Source organism: Lagenorhynchus albirostris, chromosome 8 (genome assembly GCF_949774975.1).
Source record: "Lagenorhynchus albirostris chromosome 8, mLagAlb1.1, whole genome shotgun sequence".
Lineage (NCBI taxonomy): Eukaryota > Metazoa > Chordata > Mammalia > Artiodactyla > Delphinidae > Lagenorhynchus > Lagenorhynchus albirostris.
In genome coordinates this window covers 13,316,732-13,338,851 of record NC_083102.1, presented here as the reverse complement: position 1 = coordinate 13,338,851, position 22,120 = coordinate 13,316,732, and the positions used below count along the sequence as shown (strand labels likewise).

Here is a 22,120-nt window from a genome sequence, read left to right as displayed (position 1 = left end):
CTCTTTTTTTTGGCTGTGCTGTGCAGCTTGGGGAATCTTAGTTCCTCGAGCAGGGATCGAACCCGTGCCCCCTGTAGTGGAAGCGCAGAGTCTTAGCTACTGGACCTCCAGGGAAGCCCCCAGAATGCCCTCTTGATTGTCCAGGTGACTTAATTTCACTTGAACAAGAATGTCGGGGGCAGGGGTGATATTATGGCTCAAAACACTGATTAACCAAACTGGGTCAGGAGGGACTGGCTTGTGAAAATGTCCCTGGACTTTCAGGTCAACGGGTCACTTTGAGAAATCTGATGAAACCTACAGACAACCCACCCCCTCTTCCTTTTATCCCCCCCAAGCTCATCCATACAGTTTTACATGATTTTGTGGGTTTCATGATCCCCTAAAGTCCATCCATGGACTCTGAAATGAAGAATTCCTGCCCTAAAAGTTCCTGAGGGAAGTTGGTACCAAAGTGGCCAATGAAGAATGACAAGCACTGCAGGGGTTGGACTGAGCAAAGGAAATGTAACAGCAACAGCGGCCACATGAGATGCACATCCAAGCCCTTGGGCATGTTTTGCCTTTGGGGCTGAAAAGAGCCAGAAAAGATGTATTTTTGACAAGTGCTCCCTTGGAGCGCAGGCTCCATGTGGTGCCACCTCTGCGGTGGGAGGTGACGGAGTCTGAGCCAGAGCACAAGGGATGGAGCTCTGCTTTTTGAGGCCATGAAGGAGGGAGATGCGGCCCTTTGAGGCTGGGTCCTGGAAGCACAGGTTGGTATCCTAAGAGTGATAAAGGTAGGGAGAGGGATGGCTAAGAGGAAGGCTACAGGACCACCACAATTACTCTGACAAAGGGCCAGATATCTCAGCCTGCTGGCTTCACTGTGTCTACCCGGCCTGTGGTGAAGCAGGAAGAAGGGCTCAGTGATTTGATCTCTGCCCAGACTCCTCTGCAGCCTTCCTTTGCAGGGAAGGGGGAGTGCACATCTGAACATGAAGCTTGTTGCAAGCCTTACCTTGGGTATCTTTCTCTTCTTCCTGCCGTTCTGTGGGTCTCCGAGGTTAAAGAAAGTGTCATCAGGGCTGCTGGGGGTGGAGGGAGGGCTGATTTTAGAAGGGGACCCAGTGCCATCCCGACTCAGCTTCCTAGTGTCCAGCAGTTTGAAGTTCCTCCTTTCTGAATTTTGCCGGAAAAAAGCAGGTTTGGACAAGGACTGCTGTGAGGGGAGAGGAAAAAAGAAGAGTAAATAAATACAAAGGGACTAAATGAGAGGTAACTGGTGGTGGCAGTGATGGAGACCAAGAAGATCAAGAAGGGAAGCTGGTCTATGTTCCCAAGGGTATGTTGAGTCTGCCTATGCTATTCTTAAGTGCTCAATAAACACTTATCATTCAATTATGGAAAATGAGCATGATAAAGGATGCAAGTCTAATCCAGTCTCTTTTTAGACAAGTGGGAACTCACCTGGCTCAATCCCTTACTTTACAAATGAGGCTTTCTGATACAATGTACCGGGAGTTACAAGACCTAAGCATAGCTTTGTCCCTGCCACTGGTAAGCTGAGTGCCTTCTATACAAGGAATTTCACTTCTCCGGGCCTCAGTGTCTTATTTCTAAAAATGAGCTGCTTTAAGGTCAAAAGGCAAATAAAAAACCAATTAAAAAAATTTGCGACTTATAGAACTCATTTTTCTAATACATACTATATATTAATGAGAAGAAGACTAACAACTCAGAAGAAAAACAGGCAAAAGATGAGAATTGAAAGTTTACAGGAAAGGAAATATAACAACTTTTATATATATAAAAGATTCTTAGCTTCACTCAATCAGAAAAAAAAACATTAAAACTCCACTGAAGAAACATTAAAAATTTTTATTGGAGTATAGTTGATTTATACTGTTGTGTTAGCTTCTGCTGTGCAGCAAAGTGAATCAGTTATACATATACATATATCCACTCTTTTTTAGATTATTTTCCCGTATAGGTCTCATTATACAGTATTGAGTAGAGGCCCCTGTGCTATACAGTAGGTCCTTATTAGTTATCTATTTTATATATACTAGTGTGTATACGTTAATCCCAATCTCCCAATTTATCCCTAACCCCCAACCCCCCTGGTAACCATAAGATTGTTTTCTACATCTGTGACTCTATTTCTGTTTTGTAAATAAGTTCATTTGTACCTTTTTTTTTAGATTCCACATATAAGCAATATTATATTTGTCTTTCTCTGTCTGATTTACTTCACTCAGTATGACAATCTCTAGGTCCATCCATGTTGCTGCAAATAGCATTATTTCCTTCTTCTTTATGGCTAAGTAAAATTCCATTGTATATATGTACCACATCTTTTTTTAAAAAAATTAATTAATTTATTTTTGGCTGCATTGAGTCTTCGTTGCAGTGCGCGGTCTTCTCATTGTGGTGGCTTCTCTTGTTGCAGAGCATGGGCTCTAGACGCGCAGGCTTTAGTAGTTGTGGCACGCAGGCTCAGTAGTTGTGGCGCACGGGCTTAGTTGCTCCGCGGCATGTGGGATCTTCCTGGACCAGGGCTCGAACCCGTGTCCCTCCATTGGCAGGCGGATTCTTAACCACTGAGGCACCAGGGAAGTCCCCCACATCTTTATCCATTCCTCTGTTGATGGGCATTTAAGTTGCTTCCATGTCTTGGCGATTATAAAGAGTGCTGCAGTGAACATTGGGGGTGCATGTATCTTTTTAAATTATGGTTTTCTCCGGGTATATTCCCGGGAGTAGGATAGCTGGATCATAAGACAGCTCTATTTTTAGTCTTTTAAGGAACATCTATACTGTTCTCCATAGTGGCTGTACCAGTTTACATTCCCACAAACAGTGTAGGAGGGTTCCCTTTTCTCCATACCTCTCCAGCATTTACTGTTTGTAGATTTTAAAAAATTTATTTATTTATGGCTGTATTGGGTCATCGTTGCTGTGCACGGGCTTTCTCTTGTTGCGGAGAGTGAGGGCTACTCTTCGTTGCAGTGCGCGGGCTTCGCGTTGTGGTGGCTTCTCTTGTTGCGGAGCATGGGCTCTAGGCGTGTGGGCTTCAGTAGTTGCGGCGCGTGTGCTCAATAGTTGTGGCTCACAAGCTCTAGGGCGCAGGCTCAGTAGTTGTGGTGCATGGGCTTAGTTGATCCGCGGCATGTGGGATCTTCCCGAACCAGGGATCGAACCCGTGTCCCCGGCATTGGCAGGCGGATTCCTAACCACTGCGCCACCAGGGAAGTGTCTGTTTGTAGTTTTTTGATGATGGACATTCTGACTGATGTGAGGTGATACCTCATTCTAGTTTTGATTTGCATTTCTCTAAGAATTAGTGATGTTGAGCATCTTTTCATGTACTGAAGAAACATTTTTCAAAGATTAGCAAAGATTAAAAAATTTGATAACTCACTGTATTGATGAAAGTGAGGGAATAAAATCACTTTCACACTTTCATACACTGTTGGTGGGAATGGAAATTGGTACACCTCTACGGAGGGCAATCTAGCAGTGTCAACAAAAGTACAAATACATATATGCTTTGACCCAGTAATTCCACCTGTAGGAATTTGTCCTACTGATATGCTCATACTTATGCAAAGTTATATTGTACAAGGAAAGTCATATTATGTAAAGTATACCGTACACTGTGCCATGGTTTGTAAACACAAAATACTGGAAACAACCTACAGGCATCGATGGAAGCTGGTCAAATTATGGTACATCCATAAAGTAGAATACAATGCAGGTATAAAAAAACTTAATGGACTGGTATGGAAGGTTCTCTCATTTATACATTGTTAAGCATAAAAGGTAAGGCGTAGAATAGCTGGTATAGTATGCTGGTGTGTGTGTGTTGGGGAGCTATTCTGCTGGTATAGGCATAGGACAGTTCTGGAAGGATACACAAAAAACTAACAGTGGTTGCTCTGGGGAGAGAGATAGGGGTGAGATAAAGACTTTTCATTGATACTTTTCATACTAAAACTTTGAATGATATGAATGTAATAACTACTCAGCAAAATAAGGAAAATTAATAAAGATTTTAAACAACTTTGACCACATGTTCTCTAAAGGTACTTCCAGATGCATGTTTTATGATACCATAATTATAGCTGCAACGTCTCTTTTTAAAAATTACCTAATGAATTAGATGAGATAAAGGTATCTAGCAGAGTACCTGATACACAATAGGCATTCAGTGTAAGTTTTTCTTTAAGACATTGACATTTTTTCATACTTTAATGTTCTAACTGCATTTTTATTATATTGTTTATGTGCTTTTCCTGTTTATTCTTTGGGATCCTCGTGTTTTTATTATTATTTTGGATGCGCTCCCTATATAGAACAGATATGAACTATTTGTCAGTTTTGCTGCAAGTGTGTTTTTCCCGTGTGATTTGTTTGTATTTTTATTTTGGTTATGTGGAATTTTTCACAGTTTTTTTTTTTTTTTTTTGGCCTCACTGCTTGCAGGATCTTAGTTCTGCGACCAGCGATCAAACCCAGGCCCGCAGCACTGAAAGGTTGGAGTCCTACCCACTAGACTGCCAGAGAATTCCCCACATAGCATTTCTATGTATGAAAATCTGATCATCTTTTCCTTTGTGATAAATTTACTCTCTTCTTTCTTTCCCTAGAAAAACAATACCTTCTTAAAGGTTTAATATATATTTAATTCCATTTTCTTTTGGATGTTCTTAGTTTATTTTGAATATATTTTATTCATTAGTCCATTTGTAATTTATTTTATTGTATGTTAGTCTAAACTGATTTTTTCCTTCAAGCTAACTTATCCCTATTCCATTTAATAAATAAGCCTTTCTTTCTCTATCAATTTATAAGACCACATTTATCATATCTTAAACTCTCATAGAATAGTTTTATTTTGTTCCTTTGGTTTCTCCATTCTTACTTAGTTCCAAACAGTATGTATCAATAACTCCAGAACCTTTTTTTTTTTTTTTTTTTTTGCGGTATGCGGGCCTCTCACTGTTGTGGCCTCTCCCATTGCGGAGCACAGGCTCCGGACATGCAGCCTCAGCAGCCATGGCTCACGGGCCCAGCCACTCCGCGGCATGTGGGATCCTCCCGGACCGGGGCACGAACCCGTGTCCCCTGCATCGGCAGGTGGACTCTCAACCACTGCACCACCAGGGAAGCCCTCCAGAACCTTTTTAAAGATTTCCAGGAATAAAGACTCCCAGCCTTCCCAGGTGGCCTCCTCCTGTGTCATCATGGGTCTATAGGGAGCAATCAATTGCATAGCACCGCAAGCCCTGAGTAGAAGAGGCTGGCCTGACTTGCTCTCTATGGGCTTCTTAATAATTAAAGCAGCACAGAAGAAGGAATAATGACAAGCCTTCTTCAAGACCAAACTCCATCTGCAATGAAATCCAAGGAAATGGCCCCAGTTCTTTCACTGCATTGGAATCTCATACCAAATTGTTGGCAAAAAGCAGGTATCTGTTTTTATTAGAGATTTAGATTGTGATAGAGTTTGTTCAAAGAAGTTTTGACCTATGAAAAGGGCTGAGAATAAAGAAAACGGAAAGGAAGGAAAACACAGCACATGACTTTCTAAAGGGTGTGAAGAGACCTGGTGGAGGCTGTGTAGGGGTTGCATCTTCCAGGGGTCATGCTGCTGGAGAGGGGGCCTGGTGTGTCCCAGAGCACCCAAAGGAAGCCACCAAATGTCCAGGGAGTTTTCATGAGGGGGTGGAATTTCATTAGCTTCTTCTTTTTTTTTTTAATATTTATTTATTTATTTTTGGCTGCATTGGATCTTCGCTGCTACACACGAGCTTTCTCTAGTTGCGGCGAGGGGGGGCTACTCTTCGTTGTGGTGCGCGGGCTTCTCATTGCGGTGGCTTCTCTTGTTGCGGAGCACGGGCTCTAGGCGCACAGGCTTCAGTAGTTGTGGCACGTGGGTTCAGTAGTTGTGGCATATGGCCTCTAGAGCACAGGCTCAGTAGTTGTGGTGCATGGGCTTAGTTGCTCCGTGGCATGTGGGATCTTCCTGGACCAGGGCCCAAACCCGTGTCCCCTGCATTGGCAGGCGGATTCTCGACCACTGCGCCACCAGGGAAGCCCTCATTAGCTTCTTTTTTTTTTTTTTTTTCTCATTAGCTTCTTAACTGATAAAAAGGCTTAGTGGGCTGTCGGGGAGAGCATTATCATGTATAACAAGCACAATCTGAGAACAGGAATAGAGTCAAGAGCAAATAAAACCAAGAGTATCTTCGGGGTTTACAGCCAGTGCAGTGAAACAGATGGAAAGATGGTCAACAATGAAGACAGAATTGCCTGTAGAAGGCCTTTGAAAGTGAGGATATGAAGCCAGCAGGAATCAGCAAGTTTTTTCTAAAAGGCCAGACAGTAAATATATTAGGCTTTGTGGCCTATACTGTCTCTGTCACAACTACTCAACGCTGCCACTGTAGTGCAAAAACAGCCACAGACAATATGTAAACAAATGAGCTTGGTTGTGTTCCAATAAAACTTTCTTTACAAAATCAGGCAACCATCAGCAGTTTGCCAAACTTGAACTATAGTATAAAAGGAAAGTCACTACAGGACCCTAGGAATGATTGTGTCAGACTATGGTCCAGAGAAGATCCCAGCTTTTGATCAGAGCACCTCAGACCGACAAGCCCTGATGATAACACACCCATCCTATGGTGTCTCTATGGAGTAATCTCTATGGAGGAGCCTAGCTCTGCTGCAGCAGAGTCTCCCTAACCTTAGAAATATTTGATTTGCAATGGACTCAACCAAAGATCTGTAGTGTCCAAAAGGGAAAAGCAGACAAGAACTCTCTGTTGAAACCTCTTATTTCAGGCAACAGTATGATGGGCCCTAGCCAGGGAGCATACACTGGGAGGAGGGGGCGACAAGGAAGCTATGTGCCTTGTGCCTCGAAGAGGGAGCTGACCTGGACTCAGCCAGAGTTCATTCACCCTTCTTGTCTGTGAATGGTGGCTAATGGCTTAACTCCTTCCACTCCTCGAATGTCCCTGTCCTACTGCCTCAGGAGACTGACCGCAGGAGACTGAAAGGGTCCTTGATATAAAATATCCCATCTCCTCTTTTACCTATCTCAACCTGACTCCTACTCTCTTCTACAGAGGCCTCCCCCAGGAAGTAGTCAGATGCCATTCACACACACGTACACATTTGTTCACATATGCCCACAGGTACACATATTCACATGAATACATAGAAGCTCCCTTAACTATACATACATAGAGATACACAGGAAAGCATACACACACGTTCCAACAATTGGGACATTACGCTAATGTAAAGTAATGGCATTACATTAAATGATGGCATACCATGCAGGCAATACAAGTTGTTTTTAAAAATAAAGTTAATGACATGGGGAAACACTCATGATAAATGTAAAAGAGCGGCAAAAATGTATATACAACATCATCCCGAATCTTTTTTTTCATGTACACACACACACACACACACACACACACACACACACATACACCCAGTGTGACATGGTCTGGAAGGAAGTAAACCAAAGTGTTAACAGTGGTTTTCTCTGTGTGTTGGGATTACATGCAATTTATAAAAATACTTTAAAAACACACACACAGACACACATAATAACAATCTATTATAGAAAAAAATATAGGTGAGTACAAAGAAAAAATAAAAATTCCCAATTACAGATGAGTTTTTTTAAGATTACACATTTTGGTATTTAAAAAGAATTTTATAATGAGAATGTTCTGCTTTTAGAAAATGAGGTTATTTTATAAAGAACACATATTGAGGGACTTCCCTGGTGGTGCAGTGGATAAGAGTCCACACTCCCAATGCAGGGGGCCTGGGTTTGATCCCTGGTCAGGAAACTAGATCCCACATGCATGCTGCAACTAAGAGTTCACATGCCACAACTAAGGAGCTGGCAAGCTGCAACTAAGGAGCCCAGGAGCCACAACTAAGGAGCCCACGTGTTGCAACTAAGACCTGGTGCAACCAAATTAAAAAAAAAACACACATATTGAAAAGCATAATTCTTTTTCTTTAAATTAAAAAAATTTTTTAAACTTATTTACTTATTCATTTGGCCGCTCCGGGTCTCAGTTGTAGTATATGGGCTCTTAGTTGCAGTATGTGGGATCTAGTTCCCTGACCAGGGATCGAACCCGTACCCCCTGCATTCGGAGTGCAGACTCTTAGCCACTGGACCACCAGGGAAGTCCCTGAAAAGCATAATTCTATCTATTTAGCAAACACACATAAATAGTAGTTATGTTGCAGGCACTAATCTAAGTGGTTTACAATAATTAATTTGATTAATCTTCATAAGACCCCCTAAGAGGAGTGTACAATTATCATTCCGTATTTTTACCAATGACATACAGATGTATAGAGATAAGATTATTTGCCCAAAGTCACAGAACTAGCAAGTGGTCTAGGTAAGTTTTGAATGGAGGCAGTCAGGCTCCAGAACCTGCACACCTGACCAGATACGGTCTCTATGTAGCCGCAGCTAAGTAACAGATGATTTGTTGGTGGCAGATGGTGTGGGTAAGCTACCCAGGCAACCAGAGAATGCCAGTTAGTGACTTTTCCCACTTAGGTGTCAATACATAAGAAAGAGTATCTCATATTAGCCTAGATTTCCTTTATTACAAAAAACAGTTCCTACCATATTCACTGTGCTATTCTACGTTTGGGAATGGTGGGTGACACATAGCAAGAAAAGAAAACGGCCCCTTCTCAGGAGCTTGCATTGTGTGTTTGTAAGTGTCAGCATCTGCCCCCAGCTGCACGTCTCTCCTTGTTGAGGAAAATCTGTCCAGTTGACCCTTACTTCTCTACTGGGACTAGGCACAATCTAATTAAATAAAAATCCTCAAATATGTTTTAGGACTTTTCTGTGGCTGGTAGAGGAGGTTGTCACGGAAAGACTGCTTCAGTAAGTTCTCAGTCCCAGATGCAGCCCAGATGTGGCAGATGCTCCATGAATATTGATGAGCTAAATGGAGGAGGTGGAGAAGTCTGCAGCTGTCCCCCAGAACGGGGACACAAACCAGACACCCAGATGTAGGAAGGCAGAGAACTGAGCATGACACAGAGTCTTGCTAATGACTTGCAAAGGCCCAAAATGCCTGCAAGTATCTGTGGCAATCAGACATGTGCATTGGGCAACTGGATTCTCTTTCTGCAGGATAGCTGCCTCTGGACTTCAAGTTCTCATTGACATGATTACCTACTGTGCTTTACTGTTTTGGGGACAGGGGACCTAGGTTTTCTCTAGCCTGGCAGGAAGGGGAAGAAAAGGGCTGCTAAGCCTTTATTTTCTGGTAAGAGGGAGGAGCACCCAGTTCTGCAGGCAAGGCTGCTTTGGACAGATGTTTTCCATTGTTCCTAAGAGGCCATGCAGTTCACTCCCTGCATGAAGTGGGGTAGAACTGAGTAAGACGCGAAGGGGGCAGACTGGGTATGATAGCCTTCTTTTTCTTTTTTTAAATTTTTATTGGAGTATAGTTGATTTACACTGTTGTGTTAAGTTTCTGCTGTACAGCAAAGTGAATCAGTTATACATATACACATATCCACTCTTTTTTAGATTCTTTTCCCGTATAGGTCATTACAAAGTACTGAGTAGAATTCCCTGTGCTATATACAGTAGGTCCTTATTAGTTATCTATTTTATATATACTAGTGTGTATATGTCAATCCTAACCTCCCAATTTATCCCTACCCCCCCACCTTTCCCCCTGGTAACCATAAAATTATTTTCTACATCTGTGACTCTATTTGTTTTGTAAATAAGTTCATTTGTTCCATTTTTTTTAGATTCCACATAAAAGTGATATCATATGATATTTGTCTTTCTCTGTCTGACTTATTTCCCTCAGTACGACAATCTCTAGGTGCATCCATGTTGCTGCAAATGGCATTATTTTGTTCTTTTTTATGGCTGAGTAATATTCCATTGTATATATGTGCCACATCTTCTTTATCCATTCTTCTGTCGATGGACATTTAGGTTGCTTCCATGTTCTGGCTATTGTAAACAGTGCTGCCATGCATAGTGGGGTGCATGCATCTTTTCAAATTATGGTTTTCTCCAGGTATATTCCCAGGAGTGGGGTTGCTGGATCATATGATAGCTCTATTTTTAGTTTTTTAAGGAACCACCGTACTGTTTTCCACAATGGTTGTTAACAATTTACATTCCCACCAACAGTGTATAGGAGGGTTCCCTTTTCTCCATACCCTCTTCAGCATTTGTTGTTTGTAGACATTTCACCAAAGAAGACCTACAGATGGCCAAGCGGCACATGAAAAGATGCTCAACATCACTAATTATTAGAAAAATGCAAATCAAAACTACAATGAGGTATCACCTCATGCCGGTCAGAATGGACATCATCGAAAAGTCTACAGACAGCCTTCTTCTTCTAAGCCAGACTTATCCACTGTGGGAAATGAAGGATTCCCTAAATGTTGAAGACATCCACATTCCAATGAAAATATAAACAACACATTTCAAAGGCAAGTAGAAACTATTTGCTAATTATTGGTTGTCATGGATTATTCATGATGACACTCTTTTCCATAGGAGGAGAAAGCAGCAGTTAATTGGTTTTGGCAAGTATTGCAGCAATTGACTTGGGTGGGTAAGATCCACCCTTCGTGAAAGGTTCTACCTTCCACCCTCTTGAAGAAGATTCCCTTTGTGACTATCATGTCTCATGTGTATACACCTCGCCCGCCAGCAAATCCTGACCTCGAGTGGAGCCCAGAGAGGAAGATGGCTTCTTTTCTTAGGCTGGAAACAGATCCTTTCAATGGGATTTAAACGGACACTTGCAGCCTGGATTTGGTCTTCCTTGATTTAATTTCTTCAACAACTAAACCATTGTATAACAACTACTTATGGAAGACACAAAGAAAACAAATATATACTTCCTGACCTTGAAGAATTTACAATCTAGTTGGGGAGATGTTTTAAAGATATTTTACGTGACCTAAATCAGAATTCAAACCATCAAAGTAAGAGATATCATAAGACAGTATATACAGTTTGATGTGAAATGAATGCTTAGCCCACTGAGTGTTGCAGGCAAGTACAGGGGAAACAAGTCCCAGGGACTGGGATGACCTGGAACCTTCCTGAAGGAGGCATGATTGAACTGGGCCTTAAAGGATGGGAAGGGAGAGGTCCAGGCAAGAGCCAAGGGCAGAGGTAGAAATGACCTAGCACAGGGGTGGGCAAGTTACGGCCTATGGGCCACATCTGGCCCGCCACCTGTTTTTGTACAGGCCATGAACCAAGAATATTTTCTCTTTTAAATGGCTAAAAAATATATATATATATTTCATGACACATGAAAATTATATAAAATCTAACTTCAGTGTCCATAAATAAAACAGCTTCACTTACTGGTTTGCATATAGTCTGCGGCTGCTCTGCACCGCGATGGCAGCACTGAGTAGTTACAACAGAGATTGTATATCATCATATATAACCAGATCTCTGGTTCTTTAGAGAAAAAGTTTGCTGATCCTGGGGCTACAATATCAGAGGGGCAGTTAGTAGGCTTTGGCTGGAGAGAAGATTTTGTACATAGAAACTGCGGGAAATGGTAACCAGGGATCAATTATGAAGGAAGTTTAATGCTATGCTAAAGAATATGAATTCATACTAATCTGTTCTCTGTTCCTACAATTTTGTCCTTTCAAAAATATTATATAAACGGAATCATGTAGCATGTAACTCTATGGGAGTGGCTTTTTTCACTTGCCATCATTCTCTGGAGATTTATCCAGGTTGCTGTATACATCAATAGCTTATTCCTTTTTATTGATGAACAGTATTCCATCATATGAATGTACTATACTATATGTAACTGTTCACCCACTGAAGGATATTGGGGTTGTTTCCAGTTGGGACCATTATAAATAAAACTACATACGCAAAAAAAAAAAAAGAAAGAATATGAACTCAGTTCTGTAGGCAATGTGTTGAAGTTATCATGTATGTGAATATCGTAATATTATCTGTATGCACATAGTACAAAACTGCAAAAGGTTCAAAAAGATAATTCTGTGAAAATGTCAGTCTTCTTTCCTGACCTCCAGATACTCAGACACTCAGACAACTCCACAGAGGTACCCACTTACTCATTCTTAGGGACCCTTACAGAGATATTCTTGTACATTCACAAACATATATGAGTTTGTTTTATGTCAGGACATTCTTCTTTATAGCTGTATAACATGGATGTACTATCTTATTTACTCAACTGGGGAGAATTCTGACCTAGAAGCTAAAATGACACTTTAGAAAGCCTTGTTGAGCAGAGGGGTTCCAAGAGAACTAGAGGCAGGAAGAGGAGGTAGGTTGCCGATGTGTAAATCCAGGAGCCTGGCAGTGAGGGTGGCCTGGCATTCCAGTGTGACCCAGAACTCCAGCCTGCTCAAGGCCGTGGTGCTGGGGACCCCTCTCCCCCACTGCTCCTCTGGGGGCTCATACCTTGGTGGGTGTGTCAGGGATGGAAGAGGTGGGAGAACCTGGAAAATTCAAGACACACTTCTTCCCGAGGCATCGACCATGTAACTCAACGTCCTCATAAGGATTTTCCTTCATTGGTGGATCTGCAGTCAAAGGCAACGGATTAGAAACTGGGAACACTAAGGAAGTTCTCCTTATCAGATCACGACCCAACACCTTATCAGGTCTCTCCTTGTGGGGATGTCTGTTGTCTTGCTATCCATTTAACCTTCCTCTTGGTAACAGACCTTGGTTTTCACTGGGATAACTCCCTGACTCCCCATTCTTAGAAATGTGAGATTAACTCCACTCCCAGTTTCAGGGTTTAAGCCAATCTGAGTATCCCGAATCCCCGCCTCAGTGACCAGCTCTGGGAAGGGCTCACATTCCAAGCCTAAGCCAATTGCTGCATGGCATTCCTGGGCTCTGAAGGTGAACAAGGGACCTAAATCAGTCTCATCAGAGTGAACCTCAGGATGTTTCCTGGGACTTGCAGGACACAGGCTTTCCTTTCTCGCTGCAAGGCACAGATTCTGGGGAGCCAACGGCAGCCATCATGGGGATCGTGGGAAACCTGCTGAGAATGGAGCTAACATGAGAGATAAGAAATGAGGAAGAAAAAGCCAGTTCTGGTCACATGAGCCAACAAACTCCCTTTGTTGTTTCAGCTGGGTTTTCTGTTCCTTGTAACTGAAAGCTTCTCTGTCAGGTACACACTGCTAAGAGAAGTCTAGATCTCATACCCACTTTGGATTTGGGAAGCCTACTGCTTTGGCAGGAACCCATCTCTGGCAGCTTGGACACAGCAATTCAAATAGCTCGGCTTAGTGTACGCCCTTCCTTAAGTCTCATGTTTCCTCCTACCATGGAGTTTCTTCTAGTGTTGATGACTGTATGCATGTAAGTACATGTATATATGCCTGCTCTGCCCCTTGCATAGGGACACAGAAGGGTTTCTTCTTCAGCTCATTTCTCCCCCACTGCCGCCCTCAACATATGCAGACACGGTCTGGGTTTACACCTTACTGAAACTGTGATCCTCCCTGGAGATTATTTAACTCACCAAACCTAAATGCACAAAAGCTCTGTGAATCTGAGCCCCATTTTGGAATCACAGAATTCTTTAGAGCAAGGCCAAAGTTACTTTTTAAATAGAAGACATGCATTTCAGTCTGAATTGTGATGCCGTTACTGCCACATTCCTACAGTTTTGGAAAGAGTACGGTGGTCTTTGGTTTTCTTTCATTCAGTAATCCCTACAATTCACTGAGAGTCTGTTATAAACCAGGTATTTTACATACCATTTTCTTCAGCCCTCAAACAACCCTGTAAAGTAGCTGTCATCCTCCCTAGTACAGAGATGAGAGAATTGAAGTTCAGAGATGTTAAGTCACCAGCTTAATGTCACACAGCTCACAAGTAGCAGAGCCAAGATTCAGTCATGGATATTGAGGCTCCAGGTCTCCTGTGCTTCCCGCTGTATCACGCTGCCTCCTTGGCCGTTCATCGCCAGCCCTTCCTCCCCACTCCAGCCCATTTTTCTCTCATGTATTTCACCATGGGTCACTCTTCCACCCACCTACCTGATCTCTCATTCATTTGAGTACATGTTTGTCTTTGAGTGTGACTGTGTGTGTGTGTGTGTGTGTGTGTGTGTGTGTGTGTGTGTGTGTGTGTGTATTTCAAGCAGCCAGCCCCATTTCCTCCCTCTTCCTTCTCATAGACAGACTCACTCAAACATTTTGGCCTCTTACCTAGAATGTCCTCATAGACGTTCTCCTCCGATAAAGTGCGTGTGAGCCCCAGCTTAGTCTGTGCGTACCAGTCCACCCTGCTGTTCTCAGAGGAAGACTGCAGTAAGTCTTCAAACTCATAGGACTTTCTGGGTTGTACAAGGTGGGAAGAAAAAAAACCGAGAACTCAAATCAAATTAGGCTGGTTCAGAGAATACATGCCAAAATGTATTTTTTTCTTGCAAAGATTTCCAATACTGAAATCAACTCTGTCCTTTATAAGAAAGTGTGAAAATCCTCAAATACGAGATGCGGTTTTTACTTGTGAGAATGTTTATGCTATTATGCCAGCTAAAGATAGTAAAGTATACATATAAAATACAATCCCAACTTTGTAAGCAAACATGTACAAAGAAGATAAAAAGAAGAGAAGTGAAACATAGAGCTGCTATCTCAGGACTGAGGGACGACTGGTGTCTTCTCTTCACTTTTACTTTTCTGGATTTTTCAAATGTTCTAGTGTTTACAGAGCACACATTAATAAACACAAAGGAGTAGTAATGGCCAATTCAGAGCAGACAAGAAGCCTGAGTACCTCCCCCTTCTCTCACCCAAGTGGTTATCAGAAACCCAAGGGCCAGTTGAGGCACCCCACGCCACCCTGAGATCTGTGCAAATGTGCCCGGGGCTCTGTCTGGGGCCTGGCTCACCGCCACCCTCCCCCGCATCTTACATCCACACAGGCTGTCCCTGTTCTGCTGGTATTGACTCTACTGTGAAATCTAGCCCCTTCTCCAGCTCACACACACACACACACACACACACACACACACACACGGCCAGTCACCTTGAGTTTTCTATGATCTTTTGTAACTCTATGGAACACTTGGGAGATCATGAGGTGGGTCATATTATGAAACATACAAAACATCACCCATCTCACAGGTTCACTCCACCTCCCCCCTTTTTCTTCTCTATCCTTCTCCAAAGTAACCCACAACTTCTCCCTGTTGGAGCAGAACAGTCCTGCCCACTCAGGCTCCAGAGGCTCACCTTCTTCTGGCCCCAAGCAGATTTATCAGGAATTTCTGCTGAACACACCTGGGCCTTCTGTGAATGGAATTTAGGTGAACATGCAGTCCACCCACGTTAAACAGGGCACATCCCTGAGCTGACTTGGTCCTGGCCCCTCACTCCTTCTGGTACAGGGCTCAGATGCTCACAACCCTCCTCTGGCTCAGGAATCACCGCTCTTCTCTCTCACTGTGTTCACATGTGTCTAGTACAGTGTTCTGCGCATGCCAGATGGCACATTGCAGCTAACTGCTGCGAAATGCAGAGCGTTCTTGTTTCCTCACCCACACTTCCAGCCCTGGGAGAAAGTGCCCCTCTGGTGGCTCTAGGATTAAACAAATCTGGACACAGATCCCGAATCCCTCATTCACAAGTCTTTTCAACTTGGATAAACTACCTGAGCTCAAACTCAGTGTTCTGATTTGTAAAAATAGTAATTATCTCATAGGACTGTCCATAGAACAGAGGACGTTTGTAAAGTCCTTGGCACCTAATAAGCCCTCAACAAATGTCAGCTATTATTATCTGTCGTGGCGCTATTAGTTATTTATGCAGCCAGGGCTTTATATGAACATTTACTGTGTGGGAGGCGCTGTGCTCAGGGTTTGAAAAATGAGGACTAAAACAGCCAGAGTCCGTGCCTCAAAGAGCTTACATTCTAGGGAGGAAGACAATGTTCAACCAGCTCACACACAGATAAACAGAATTATAAACTGGGTTAAGTTCAGTGATGGAAAAGCACAGGTTGCGAGGATGTCGAGGAAGGCTCAGTGTAGGTTGTGGGATGCATCAAGGGAGGCCTCTATGAGAAAGTCACTCATTGAAGCTGAGCCTTGAAGGATAAAAAGAACTTAGTCAGGGGAAGAGCATTCCAAAAAGAGGGAAAAGCATGTGGGAAAGTCCTGAGTCTACAGAGAGAGCTCGGTGCATTTCAGGAAACGGCAGACAGATGGACAGCATGGCTGGGCTGCAGGGAACAGGGTGGAGAGTGCCAGGCAATGAGACAGCAGAACCAAGCAGAGGCCATCTGCCTGCTTTCCAAGCTTTGGGGATTTCTTGCATTTGAAATCTTTCCCTCTCCAGTAGCTCCTTTCTCTCCTTCTTTAACATGCACAGGTTTCCTCTATCTTAAAAAGCTTTCATTTGGAGCAATGACCTTTGTGGTTCTGCTATTCTCACCTTCCTTGCCAAAAAAATTTTTTTTTTTTTTTTTTGCGGTACGTGGGCCTCTCACTGCCGTGGCCTCTCCCGTTGCAGAGCACAGGCTCCGGACGCGCAGGCTCAGCGGCCATGGCTCACGGGCCTAGCCGCTCCGTGGCATGTGGGATCTTCCCGGACCAGGGCACGAACCCGTGCCCCCTGCAACGGCAGGTGGACTCCCAACCACTACGCCACCAAGGAAGCCCTTGCCAACATTTTTAACTAAGGGGAGGGGAGGAGGAGCAGAGATTATTCTCTTAGTTTACCACAGTTCACTCGTTTTCCTTTCCCTTACCCTCTCAACCTGTCCGTGTGCATCCCTTTCCTGAAATTCCTCTCTTAGTTTACCACAGTTCACTCGTTTTTCTTTCCCTTACCCTCTCAACCTGTCCGTGTGCATCCCTTCCTGAAATTCCTCCTAAAGGTCACTAGTGAGTTTCTGGTAGAACCTAACAACTTTCTCGGTCCTTTCACTACGTGACACCACTTGGTTTCTACAGTATAAGGTAGCAGTGCTCAAAGTGCAATCTGTGGGCCAGAGCTGGGGTGCCAACTGTTTCCGGTCCTTGACAAGATAAGTACAGAAATTGAGAGAAAGCGTTTAGGAACTTTTCAAACAATTTGACAGAATGAACTTAAAAAAAAGACACAAAAAAACTGAGGTTTGTATACTGACGTCTTTTTTCATTACATTCCTCTGGTAATTCTTTTTTTTATTATATTTTACAGAAGTATCTTTTGGCAAAGGGTTGGAAACACCTGCAAACCGGCCCCCGTGATGGTTTGAGGAGGCGGGTGCAGAGCTGCCCTAACTCTACTTGCCTTGTCAGACCGCTCTTCCTGGGCTTGCACTGGCAGCTCTCTACCTCTTCCTCTTTCTGGGCTATAGGTATTCCCCAAAGCTTCTCCTCTTCAGGCTTCATACTTTTTTTTTTTTGGCTGCACTGCACAGCTTGCGGGATCTTAGTTCCCCGACCCGGGATTGAACCTGGGCCCACAGCAATGAAAGTGCCGAGTCCTAACCACTGGACAACCGGGGAATTCATTGGGTTCTATACTTTAATATCTACACAACTGAATTCATCACCCCTTATCTCCACCCCACCCTCATTCCTTTATGAACTTGAACGCGGCACTTAGGACAGGAGCACAAAGATGGGCTTTTAGGCTGGAGCTCTATGGCCTTAAGTCAGGTCACAAGGCTGAAACCGTCACCAGTGCCCCAGGGTTCTGACTTATGAAAAGAAGTTTGTGCCCCAAAAAAGGGATACTAATCCATGAGCCCCTTCTTTCTCCCCTTGAGGTGTCCAGCGGGGAGAGGAAGGACTGAGCTTCAGAGCTCTCGCAGATGGGACCTGGGGGAAAGCAGGTCTGAGCCGTTTTCTCTAAGATGGGAATGGGTTGTGCTGTGACCCCACTCTGAACATTTCCTAGTCCAGTTTCCATTAGCCCAGGCTGGCATCAGCCAGGCAGCTGATTGGGGCTGGAGGTGTGGCCCAGAACTCCTGGGTTTCCCCTGCTGAGCAAACCAAGTTACGTTAGCTAGTCCTCAGCATGTACGCTCCGTGGTAGGGAAAGTGCAAACTGTTCAGAGACCACAGAATCATTCAGTCAGTACTTACTGTGTACTGACCAAGTGCTTGTCTTGGATCAGCACATTCAAACTTTACAACAACCTTGTGAAAGATTACTATTATTATACACATGTTATGCATGAGAAAACAGGTATAGAGACATAAGGTAAATTGCTCAAAGTCACTTTGGGAGAACCCAGGAAATCTGGTTGGAGATTGGTGCTCTTAAAAAGACAGGCACTGGACTTCCCTGGTGGCACAGTGGTTAAGAATCTGCCTGCCAATGCAGGGGACACAGGTTCAAGCCTTGGGCGGGGAAGATCCCACACGCTGCGGAGCAACTAAGCCCGTGCTCCACAACTACTGAGCCTGCGCTCTAGAACCCACGAGCCACAACTACTGAGCTTGCGAGCCACAACTACTGAAGCCCGTGTGCCTAGAGCCCGTGCTCCACAACAAGAGAAGCCACCGCAATGAGAAGCCCACGCATTGCAACTAGAGAAAGCCCATGCTCAGCAAGGAAGACCCAACACAGCCAAAAATACATAAATTAAAAAAAAAAAAAAGGCATTATGCAGAGCACACAAGTAAGGCAAGGCAGGAGGAAAGCTGCAGTCACAGTCCCCAGATTAAATCAGGTCGAGTTTCCAAAGTTTACTGTTAGGAACTTGAACTATTTTTTTGTTTTTTATTTGGCTGTGTGGCTTGTGGGATCTTAGTTCCCCAATCAGGGACTGAACCAGGGGCCCTCGGCAGTGAGAGCACGGAGTCCTAAGCACTAGACCGCCAGGGAATTCCCAAACTAATTTCCTCTATAAAACCATATTACACATTACTGAGCATTGCCCAGGCAAGCCCTCTATTTCCCATAATGTAACTAAACTATACGATGAAGAGATGCTATGAACCCTCACAGGGAAAAGAGAGGACAGGTGGGGAGTCACTTCACTGGGAGCTGAGCAGTTTCTGCCACAATAGCAGGAAGTCCACTCCCAGCAGCAGAGGGAGAGGGTGGTGGCCACTGCCTACAGCTAAAGCCTTGACTGCCTGGGATTCCAGCATGACGTTGGCTAAGGTGGGCCTTTTCTTTGATTGCAGAAAGGGGCTGCAGCTGTGCTTTGCTTTGCCACGGAGAGAGCTCTATCGTTATTTATTTATTATAAATTTATTTATTTATTTTTGGCTGCGCTGGGTCTTCATTGCTGAGCGCATGCTTTCTCTAGTTGTGGTGAGTGGGGGCTACTCTTTGCTGCAGTACATGGGCTTCTCATTGTGGTGGCTTCTCTTGTTGTGGAGCACGGGCTCTAGGCACGCGGGCTTCAGTAGTTGTGGCTCGTGGGCTATAGAGAGCAGTCTCAGTAGCTGTGGTGCACAGGCTCAGCTGCTCCACCGCATGTGGGATCTTCCCAGACCAGGGATCGAAAGCGTGTCCACTGCATTGGCAGGCAGATTCTTAACCACTGTGCCAAGAGGAAAGCTGTATCGCTATTTATTTTTTAAATTTTATTTATTTATTTATGGCTGCGTTGGGACTTTGTTGCCGCGCGCGGGCTTTCTCTAGTTGCGGCAAGCAGGGGCTACTCTTCATTGCGGTGCACAGGCTTCTCATTGCAGTGGCTTCTGTTGTTGCGGAGCACGGCCTCTAGGTGCGCAGGCTTCAGTAGTTGTGGCTCGCGGGCTCAGTAGTTGTGGCTCGTGGGCTCTAGAGCACAGGCTCAGTAGTTGTGGCGCATGGGCTTAGTTGCTCTGCAGCATGTGGGATCTTCCTGGGCCGGGGCTCGAACCCGTGTCCCCTGTATTGGCAGGCGATTCTTAACCACTGCGCCAGCAGGGAAGCCCTATCATTATTTATTTTTATTTTTTTAATTTTTATTTATTTATTTTTGGCTGTGTTGGGTCTTCGTTGCTGCATGCGGGCTTTCTCTAGTTGTGGCGAGTGGCGGCTACTCTTCGTGTGGTGCACGGGCTTCTCATTGCAGTGTTTTCCCTCATTGTGGAGCACGGGCTCTAGGCACGTGGGCTTCAGTAGTTGTGGCACACAGGCTCAGTAGTTGTGGCTCACGGGCTCTAGAGCACAGGCTCAGTAGTTGTGGCACACGAGCTTAGTTCCTCCGTGGCATGTGGGATCTTCCCGGGCCAGGGATCAAACCCGTGTCCCCTGCATTGGCAGGCGGATTCTCAATCACTGCGCCACTGGGGAAGCTCCATTATTTATTTTTAAAAATATCATTTGAGGTACCAGTGAAGCAATATTTTTATAGGTCAAATTTTAAAATAATAAAATTATTATAAAATATTTATGAAATAATATCTGAATAGTTCAAATGTTTTAATAATAAATGACCTGGGAGACGCAAGAGGGAAGAGATATGGGAACATATGTATATGTGTAACTGATTCACTTTGTTATAAAGCAGAAACTAACACACCACTGTAAAGCAATTATACCCCAATAAAGATGTTAAAAAAATAGTAATAATAAATGCCCTAACAATAGAGATGTTTGTATGCTAAAGGCTCTCCAAGTCCCAGCGGATGGCTCCCTTATTTAGAGCATATGTGGCACAATCAAGAATCTGGATCATCTGTTGGGGTTTGTTAGGATGGGATTCGCCGGTAATCCAAATGGCTGCTGTCAGATACCCTGTGATTTCAAGCTATAGTTTGAATTTTTTTTACGATCCTTCCATATTTCTGAGAACAAGATGCTAAAACAAGATATCAGCCATATTTTGCATTTGATTACCAACACATAAAAGGTATCACCAATCTAAACAGTATTAGAAAAGCCCACTTTTAAAATGTTACAAACTTCCATTAATTAAAAAAAAAAAAGCTGATTAGAGGATGGTTATTCACAGTGCAAAACTCTTATTTAATTTGCAAAAGAATTCATCACAGGATTTCTTAAATAGTAGTTCCATTTCTGTATTAAAATGTTGGGTTTTAGCTGGTTAATTCTTATACAGGAAGCCTGAAAGACAAACTTTAAATCAACATGAAGCTACTGTCCATCCAAGATCAAGAAGAAACCAGAAATCCTTACATGCCCAGCTTCTACAGGCAGTGGGAAAACAAAATTCCAATCACGAAGTTTGATTTCTCATTGTCCTGTGTTGGTGACATGTTTGCAAGCATTAGCTTTATTAAGTGGTTGGTTCCTCCTCAGCACTATTTCTATAATCTGCATAAATGCCTCCAAGGACTGCAGTCCTTTGGTTCTGAGGTTCAAGTCGGTGATTAGGGTCCCAAAGAGGAGACATATGATTAAACTAATCATCCAATCATTTAGCTAAGTCTTTTCCATGAAAATATTATTTACTTGAAAAAAAGGTTTTAATACCGTTATTTACACATTAACTTTGAAAGGAAATTTTGAAAGGCTAATGATAACCACATCCAAATTGGCTTCTCTCTCGTTTAAACATTTCCACGTTTGTTCCACATCCAGCTGCATGTTTAATAAGCACCTCTTAAAGGGTGGAATTGAGCTCACAGCTGGTGATGCACGGTAAGAAGTCCCTGGGAATGTATTTCCTCGAGGTCCAGTGACTGCGCTTCCACCGCAGGGGGCACAGGTTGGATCCCTGGTTGGGGAACTAAGATCCGGCAAGCTGTGTGGTGTCCCCCAGCAAAACAGTGTAATTTCAAGTAGCATTTTGAATGTTTTTGTTTTTGTTTTTGTTTTTGTTCGCAGCACGCGGGCCTCTCACTGTTGTGGCCTCTCCCGTTGTGGAGCACAGGCTCCGGACGTGCAGGCTCAACGGCCATGGCTCACAGGCCCAGCCGCTCCGCGGCATGTGGGATCTTCCCGGACCAGGGCACGAACCCATGTCCCCTGCATCGGCAGGCGGACTCTCAACCACTGCGCCACCAGGGAAGCCCGCATTTTGAATGTTATTTGTGACTTTTCCATATTTTTGTAAACGAAGTACTAACGTAAGAGCTACATCTCCGTTTAGATGATGCAAGAGAAGCTCAAAATGAACAAATCCGAAGTTGAACTCATACCACCATTC

General features: G+C 43.8%; 1 protein-coding gene across 4 annotated transcripts in view; it reads right to left on the bottom strand.

Moving 5' to 3' along the window:
- DENND2A (DENN domain containing 2A) overlaps positions 1-22,120 on the bottom strand; it is a 102,113-nt gene that overhangs the window by 41,651 nt on the left and 38,342 nt on the right. For all 4 annotated transcript variants that reach the window (XM_060156536.1, XM_060156537.1, XM_060156538.1 and 1 more), the window contains 3 exons: positions 14,275-14,402; positions 12,503-12,624; positions 1,001-1,201 (listed from right to left, as the gene is read on the bottom strand). In XM_060156536.1, coding sequence (XP_060012519.1) covers positions 1,001-1,201; positions 12,503-12,624; positions 14,275-14,402 — 451 coding nt within the window. The remainder of the gene's footprint in view (positions 1-1,000; positions 1,202-12,502; positions 12,625-14,274; positions 14,403-22,120) is intronic.